Genomic DNA, 9174 nt, shown 5'->3' on the forward strand with positions numbered 1-9174 from the left:
AAAAAAAAATAAAATTCAATAAATAAATAAATAGAGCTCTCCTGGTGATAGTAGAGTCGTTGAAACAGCACACTGAAAATGCAGAACATTTTATTTGAACTGTAAGCTATACAGGAACAATGGGTAGATTATTCTTCATTGTTGACTGCCTCCCTAGTTACTTTAACATCCACGTTACCTTCTCCAGCCCCCAGCACTCTAGGAACGAACTATCTAGGGAACTGTGGATGTATTGAACAATTCTGAGACTCCCAGACAATCCTCGGGGATGCTGAGTCTCATGGTAGAAAAGAATACGCACAGAAGGTCTCCTCAGAGACACTTCTTTCATGTTCTTTCTTGGATCTGCACATATTGTCTGAAATTTCCATTTTCACATCCCTCAAGAGGGTAGAACTTCTCTGGTTTCATGTAGTCTCAGTCACCCAGAACTGAGCTCCTCCCTTGCTTGAGGAAAAAGAGACAAGATTTTCTGATCTGACTGTTCCTTCAAACCTGATCTAGAAGAAATTGTTCTTTTCCTGCCAGATCACTGGTATAAATCCTATGGGTACTGGAAAAACCCCAGGAGCTTAAGGTCATTGAGCTGCCTTGGAACAGTAACTGTGGTTCTTAATCTTGTTGACCTTCCTCATCACATGTGGCATCTGCCTAAGGTGAGATCTCTTTCCTCAAATCAAATCTTGGCACTCACCACCAGCTCCATTAACCTATCCAAAAATGTCACTGTGTGAAAATACCTCTATGACCAATGAATTTCAGGATATTTTCACTGTATTCACCATGGAGAGTAGATCTATGTCTTTTGAAAATAATGGTAACCGATTGGAAAGTGGATTTCCATTCAAGAAACATCAATTTATTGTTTTGCATGGTAACGGTGGAGGTGCAAACCAAAAATCCTAGTGCATAATCTAAACATCTTCTAATCATATACATAAAGATGTAATTGAGTACTCACCTAGTCACTCGCAGAGCTGAGGAAAATCCAGGGCTACTCTTCTGGACTAACTGGACCTCCAGAACCCTGTGATGGAGAGAAGGGTAGCATGAGTAAAGGGGTCATACAGACTCCACATGAGGTTTGGGGCAATAGGCAAAAGGAATGCATTCCTGAACACTTTTAAGTCATGGGTCTGTAATTTATGACATAAGAATAATTATTTTGGGGTACCCTAAGAGGATAGGAAAAAAGGATTAGGAGCACTGAGAAAAGGTATCGAATGTGGCCCAGTAAGAAAATCAGGTATTATGGGATACTAAGACTGGGAGTGTGAATTTGAGGAGATTTTAGGAGAAAAGTAAGTCAATAAAATAGGGTTCAAATATAAGCAAGGAATTCAGATGGATCAGTAAAGCTGAGAGGGGGAAATTCCTGCTTTAGGGGAAGTGGTAAAATAATATCATCGGAGTGTAATTAAGTGAGGAGACAGTTTCTTGTGGGGCAGAGGAAGAAAACCTTCCCTTCTTTCGTGTGTGCCACCATTAGTCAAAGAATTAACTACGGAATTCCTAGAAGGCAAGGAGGGGAGATCTCAAAAAGTCGAAGAAAGAAATATAAAAGTGTAAGAGAAGATGCTAAATTTCAGGGCATTGAGAGGATGGAAAGGGACAGATCTTCTAGTGAATAAGCAGAACACAAAAACAAGTGATGTAGAGTGAGTGTGTGTGTGTGTGTGTGTGTGTGTGTGTGTGTGTGTTAGAGAGTAATACATGATTACTTCATGGTATTATTTCAAAGCTTCACCAGAGTCCTAGGTGCCACAGGTAAGCAGTTAACTAGTTATATCCTCTTCCTCCTTCCTCCCTGTATGGAAATGTCCATTTGCTCTTTGGGCGTGTAGTAACAACCCCCAGTATATTCTGGAGAGCATCTCTTCCATATGTCACTCTTGCTGTCCCTGCCTCTTCAGCCAACATCTGTCTTAGACTACTACCCCACTTTTCTGTAGACCTATAGTGTGCTCTATTGCAGTCTGCTTCCTTCAGGTTGCTGTTTCTTTCCCCTGTATTTCTTTGCCCTAAGCATGGGCACAGACCCTTCCTTCAACTCCTTGCAATGACAGCAGACACTAAGCTGCAACTCCCATCACAATTTTTGGAAGGTATAGGAATAACTGAAGGAAACTAACAGAAAACTTAGAATGAGATCCTAAATATGGCTGTTCTTAGAATCCACAGGCTCAATCCCCTCTACAGGAATTTTACATTCAATCACCACACTAATTGATTACCTAGTCACTCTCAGAGTTGAGGTAACACCCCCGCCCCCCCACAATTCCTGGCTCGACATCAAGTGGGAAGGACCAGCTTACCTCCCTCCAGGTGAAGTAATCTCAAACCTCTCTCTTAGTAAAAGTCTAAGTCTCAACCACCGGGAACTCCAAGTATGGGAAGCAGTTTCCTCCTCAGCTCTCATTTTCTACCCCAGGGTTTAATTTGTTCCAGGATGATTGACAGTGGGAAACTACTTCCTTCATGAGTATCCTCTGTCAATGCGTCTGAATCTAACCTCTCCACCTCTCTTCTCCATTCCCTATAGTACTGAGTTTTAAAGGCTCTGTGCTTAGCCCTCTTTTGGACTTCCTGCATTCCAATTATTTACACTCATATATTCTCTCAGCTTGAATGAGCATCTCAGTGTAAATGGCTCTGAATCCAACCCACCTAGCCTGGATTTATCCTTGTATTCTCCCACAGTGTGGTATAATGAAAAGACCACAGAACATGGCATCAAAAATCCTGAATACTAGGACTGAAGTAAATTGGGTCCAGGACTTACCCAGGCAGTCCCTCTTCCCCACAATTTGCCAAAAAGAAAAAATTTTAGAGTCCCTGGTTTCCCTAGGAGCAGGAAATGCCTTTGAAGAACTTCCGCAATGTCCCCACCCCTAGCCCTTCCTGGGGAAGCCCAACCTGGTAGATATATAAACAGGCACCTTGCAGCTTCCTGCTCTAACCTGCTGTTTTCTCCCTCCAAAATGGACAACTCCCTCCTGCTAGGACTCCCCATCCTCCTCTGCTGCTTTAGAGGTGAGTCCCTAGGGTTGACATTTGGAGAGACGTGTCCAGGATCCTGGAATGGGTCGGGGTTCACATGACAGAAGTTCTCTTATGAGAGCCATATGGTAACAGAAGCTGTCATTCTGATGCCATGACTTTTGTCCACAACACATCATGTCCCTGGGACATTCACCAAAGTCTTAGTCTGCCCTTGCAGAAGGAAACAGGTAGATTATAAAGGAATTGCAAAGATTTTCACAGAAGCTGTGAGGAGGTTTTTAAAATGAGGTCTTCAGAGAGTGTGTTTTTTTTTTTTTCCAACAGTACTGTACGGGTCATTTGCAGACAAAGAACATGGAAGTGAGTAGAAATGGATCAGTGGTGTGGGATGGGGAATTTGGGGGGAGGGAGGAGATGAAAGGGGCAGGCTGAGCACTGAGGGTTGAAAGGAATCCAGAGATAGACCTTGAATTTCAACACTCAACAACTTCTTCCAGCAGGATCGGGCTGGGATGGGAGCTGATTTTAAGTTTGATGAAAAAACATGAGCAGCAGTTGACAAGGCTAAGGATGAGTGTATTAAAAAGCAAGAAGAAGGGAAAGGGGGAAGTGGAATGTTGATTTTTAAGGCACTAGCTGGCTAAATCCAAAGCGTAGCAATTTCATGGATTTCAGATGCTTTCCCCCTTGTCAGCTTCCAGGCACATGTAGGTAAGAAAGTCACATAGGTCAATTAAAAAGAAGGGAATGAGGCACACACACAAAAAATGTGCATTTATCTTTTTCCTTTGAGTCTGTGCTGTATCCTAAGAGATGGGCAGGGGAGGCTGAGAGGCCCTCTAGAGGTGAAGAGAATTGAAAAGAGGGAGAGGTGCAGATATGCCACGAGACGGGGGACTAGGCTTTGGAGGGACATAAGAGCCTAGAGTGGCTCCAGGTTAAGAGAGCAGGATGGGCCTCATGTGTTACAAGGCTTACAGTGACCCTAGGCAAGGGTAAATCTTAGAGAAAATTGCAGATATGTTTTATTTCTCTTTGCCAGCACAGTCCATGAACTATTTGTTGGTGAATACCATATTCCTGGTGAGTATGAAGAGGACAGGACCTGATTATCTCAGTTTTGATTTTGTTCCCCTTTTCCTTAACCCTCCACCTGTTTTACAGGCTAAAACTTCTGAGACCATAAACTTTAGCCCCTCTTTTGACTTAGCCTATTTTAATAGAGGTAGATTCCCATGTTTAATGAATCTCTGACAAAGCCCTCGGGGCTCCCAGTAGACTTCAAATTTGAAAGGGGAGGTGGGTCCTTTCATAGCAGTGTGAGACCCTCTCTCACTTCGACTTCCCTACTCTCTGGCCCAAATTATAGAAATTATTCAGTGTAGGATGTTCCACCTCCAGTTTCCAGGTGAGAAGTGTTCCAGAGGCAGAGGGATATGTACTGCAACAATGGAAGAGGCTTGCACAACTGGGAGGATTTTCAGAAGTAAGTTGTGGGTTTGGGGAAGGAGGAAGGGGCAGAGGAAGCAGACAGGGATACATTAGTCATAGTAGAAAGGTGGGACCTTACTTTAGCTCAGGCAGTCTCAACTCTGGGATGACTGACTATCTCTACCCCATCGCATGCCATAATGAAAAACAGATAGAGGTAGTCTCTAAGGGGTGGGGGTCTGTAGCTATGGAATCAGTATTTTGAGAAGCCTGAAGAAAACAGAGGAGACTTACCTGAGGGGAAAGGAGAGGCACAATACGGCCAGTGGAGAACAGCTGGATGTTGGAGTGAGGAGGTCAGTTCTTTGTCTTTGTCCCTGCCTGGACCTCCTTGTGGGTGGTTTTAAACTGTGAAAATAGAGGGGCCAGTGTTAGCAATAAATATTGACTAAATGGCCCTTCATGGGTAAGACTAAACATCATGATTTCTCAGTTTTCCTAGCCTTTGTGCTGAGCGATTCCTTAGTATTTCTAACCCTTACTTAAACCAGGGTTACCATTCCCAGTGGAGACATCCAACTTGGGCAATCCTTGAATTGCTGCTGTCATTACATCCCCATATCCAGGAATTTTTTTTTAACTACTCTGCTATTGCTTTTCTTTTGGGAAACCCCCAAATTCCAACATCTTCTGATTCTTCACATTTGAATAACCGAGCCTTGAACTACACAAGGTTGTTTTTGTATGCTGGTGCAGGCTGGAAAGAAGGTGTTTTTTTGTTTGTTTGCTTTTCCAGAAACCTCTTTGCTGACCTGTTTCTCCTCCTTCTGCAGATGATGGTACACCCTGGTTAACCTTTAGGGGCCGCCTAAAGAACTGTGCTGATGTGAACAATATAATGGAGTGTCTATCTGGCAAACTTCAGGCGCTGCAGAAGACGTGGCTTGTGCAACGAAGACCTCTAGAAATGACTGGTCCTTTTCTGGCTCCAGTCTCTGGGTGGGTGACATTGTTGGTGCCACCTCTTCACGATGATTTTCTAAAAACACACATTTCAGATTGCAAACATATGGCTCTGCCTTCTGCATATGGAAGAAAAAGCCCTCTCTTTTTCTATCAATAGATTCTCTGTCTTGGCCCCTGGCAGGGTGAGGGGTAGGGAACACCTTGAATACAAGATCAACACATCCTGCAGGCTGTTACAGAACCTAGTGTTTTCACTGAATACCCAAGTTGCTTCAGAAAAGGAAGAAGATAGGTCAGTTCTTTTCCCTGATCCTTCCCTTCCTTCTGTGACAGAATATTTTCATTTTTTTCTCTTGGTATTGTTCTTCTTATCTCACTCCAATTAAAGCGTATAACTCTGACCTCATGGGGAGGGAGGGGGCAACGTGAAAAGAGATGACTTAAGTCTTCATAAATTTTGTTCATGAATACTATTCTCCGAGAGAGGAGCAGGGCAGAATATAGAAAGAAATTTGTACCAGAGCCATGAAGAGAAAAAGATTTTCTGCCTTGTAGAATGAGACTCTCTATGGAGTTGGGGGTTGGAGAAGAAAAGGAGAAGGCATGCCTGGAATTCTAGAGATAGTATTTGCACTCTGCTTCCCTGGCAAACTCATAGGAAGGCATCAACCCCTAGACAGGGAAGAGCTGTAGTATGCTTCCAAGGAGATGAGACCAGAAGTAGTCACATAAATATTCCCATACCTGCAGCATGGCATGGAGGAAGCTGAGATCTGTGGGGTCTGAAGAAGCCATGTGGGTCTGTCCACTAGACATCTCAGCAGCAACCTCTGTGGAGAGCTGTCCCCATGACCAGATGCCTTTCCTCACCCTCCACCTCCTCCTCACACACGCTCAGGTCTTCCACTTGTACAGTTCTAGCACATACATCCTGCAGGTTGTTACAGAACCTAGTGCTTTCACTGAATACCCAAGTTGCTTCAGAAAAGAAAGAGGATAGGTCAATTCTTTTCCCTGCTCCTTCCCTTCCTGGGAAAAAATAGGGGTTGGAAAATGTATGCTCATAAGGATTGACTACTGATTCCTAACAAACTGGTAGGATGAGGCCTGAAAAGGGTGATTAATTAATATTATAAAAATATCATAAAGAAAGTTACATTTCTTCCATACCCATATTGTGTTTTCTTCTTTCTCTCGTCTCCAAACCCTTCTTTAATTTCGCCAACAAATATTTATTTTAAAAGTCCTGTATTTAAGGCACTGCTGGACCTTAGGATACCGTAGCCTGACCGCTGTCCTCATGGTGTCTAAAGCAAGAATGAAAATATAAAGAGGTAATTAAACATGCAAGTTGAAACAAAATAATAAAAAATAAACAGGTGGGAATATTTGGTATAAAATATAACAAATAAAAACAGCCCACAATAGATGAAATATTATACGTATTTCTTGAAAAAGATGCGCAAAGAATTAGGCACTTGGAAGACCAGAATGAGCAACTCTCCCAGAATACAGTAAGAAAGAAGATGTAGAAAAGATGACCATAGAATAGAAAGGCTTACAGAGTACAGACCTAAGAAATAAGGAAAAACATAAGCTAAATATAGTAAATCATAAGTTATATATAGTAAAACATAAGTTAAAGACTATGAAAGATGACAGATCTTTAAGCACTTCCAGTAAGAAAGAGCATGAAAAGCATAAAGGGAGAAAGAATAAATGCCAAAGTCTTAACAAAGAAACTTAGAACAATGTATAAATTCAGAAGAAGTCATGCCTAAGTTTTATTTCTGGCATAGCAGATTGTTAATTAAGATAGCCGGTTTCATGGACGAGTGCAAAAATCTTTGAAGTCAAGGTTCTTAAAAGAATCTTTTGGTAAGGGAAAAAACATAATAAAAAATTTTTTTATAACTTTCTCCCCATGGATAAAAGAATAGGAATGATACTTTGTGGATGTTCTCAATGTATTTATTTATCAGAACCTGCTTTATGACAAAGAATATTTTGAATTTTATGCAACTATAGAATATTTTCTCATTCTTATCTTTCTTGGACCCTTTAAGATTAATCTAGTATTGGTCATTTAATCTTCTCTATTACCTTTTAAATTATACATTCTTTAATAATTCTTTTAATAGTTATGCATACTTAACTCTTTACAGTCTACCTTAAGTTAGTACATTTACCACCTTATTAGCAACCCAAGAACACTGTAAGAATTTGATTCCATTTACTCACTTCTGCTTCTTGTGCTACTATTGTCACTGTGTTGTTTATTGTGGTAAAACATACATAAAACAAAAGTTACCATTTTAATCATTTTTAAATATACAGTTCAGTGGCATTAAGTACTTTCATGTTGCTATACAACCATCACCACCATCCATCTCCACATGGATCCTACATCCATCTTTTTCATCCTACAAAACCGAAACTCTGTATCCATCAAACAATACTCCCCATCCCTTGGCAGCACATTCTACTTTCTGTTTCTGAGTTTGACTATATTGGACACCTCATAGAAGTGCAATCATCCAGTGTTTGTCCTTTTGTGACTGACCTATCTCACTAGCATAATGTCCTCAAAGTTCACCTATGCTGTAGAATGTGCCAGAATTTCCCTCCTTTTTTTTTTTTTTTTTTTTTTTTTGCGGTACACGGGCCTCTCACTGTTGTGGCCTCTCCCGTTGTAGAGCACAGGATCCGGGGCACGAACCCGTGTTCCCTGCATCGGCAGGCGGACTCTCAACCACTGCGCCACCAGGGAAGCCCATCCCTCCTTTTTTAATGCCAGATAATATTCTATTGTAGGTATATACCACATTTTGTTTATCCATTCATCATCCATTGATGGACATTTAGGTTACTTCCACCTTTTAGCTATTGCAAATAATACTACAATGAACACAGGTGTACAAGTATCTGTTCAAGTCCCTGCTTTCAGTTCTTTAGGGTATATATCCAGAAGTGAAATTGTTAGACCATATAGTAATTCTATGTTTAAATTTTTGAGGAACTGCCATACTGTTTTCCACAGTGGCTATGTAATTTCACACTCCCACCCAGAGTGTACTAGAGCTCCAATTTCTCCACATTCTTACCTTCACTTGTCATTTTCTGTTTTTATGTTAGTAGCCATCCTAATGGGTGTGAAGGGTTATTTCATTGTTGTTTTTTTTTAATATAAATTTATTTATTTATTTTTATTTTTGGCTGCGTTGGGTCTTCGTTGCTGCATGCGGGCTTTTCTCTAGTTGTAGCGAGCGGGGGCTACTCCTCGTTGCGGTGTGCAGACTTCTCATTGCGGTGGCTTCTCTTGTTGCAGAGCACAGGCTCTAGGCGTGTGGGCTTCAATAGTTGTGGCACTCAGGCTCAGTAGTTGTGGCTCGCGGGCTCTAGAGCGCAGGCTCAGTAGTTGTGGTGCACGGGCTTAGTTGCTCTGCGGCATGTGGGATCTTTCCAGAGCAGGGCTCAAACCCATGTCCCCTGCATCGGCAGGCAGATTCTTAAAAACTGTGCCACTAGGGAAGCCCTCATTGTGGCTTTCATTTGTGTTTCCCTAATGATTAGTGATGTTGAGCACCTTTCCATGTGCTTATTGGCCATTTGTGTATCTTCTTTGGAGGAATTCATGTCCTTTTGTCCACAATTTAATCAGCTGGCTGTCTTTTTTGTTGCTGTGTTATAGGAGTTTTTTTTTAATACATTCTGAATATGATCTCTTCTCAGGTATACAATTTGCCATTCCATGAGTTGCCTTTTCACTTTGTT

General features: G+C 41.6%; 1 protein-coding gene across 1 annotated transcript; it reads left to right on the plus strand.

Moving 5' to 3' along the window:
- Nucleotides 1–2981: 2981 nt before the first annotated feature.
- Nucleotides 2982–5399, plus strand: LOC112396810 (prostate and testis expressed protein 1). The gene is given in 4 exon segments (XM_024740709.1): nt 2982–3066; nt 4319–4489; nt 5268–5331; nt 5333–5399. Coding segments are annotated over 4 exon segments (387 nt in total).
- Nucleotides 5400–9174: the final 3775 nt, after the last annotated feature.

This window comes from Neophocaena asiaeorientalis, unplaced genomic scaffold, assembly GCF_003031525.2.
Source record: "Neophocaena asiaeorientalis asiaeorientalis breed wild unplaced genomic scaffold, Neophocaena_asiaeorientalis_V1.1 scaffold308, whole genome shotgun sequence".
Taxonomy (NCBI): domain Eukaryota; kingdom Metazoa; phylum Chordata; class Mammalia; order Artiodactyla; family Phocoenidae; genus Neophocaena; species Neophocaena asiaeorientalis.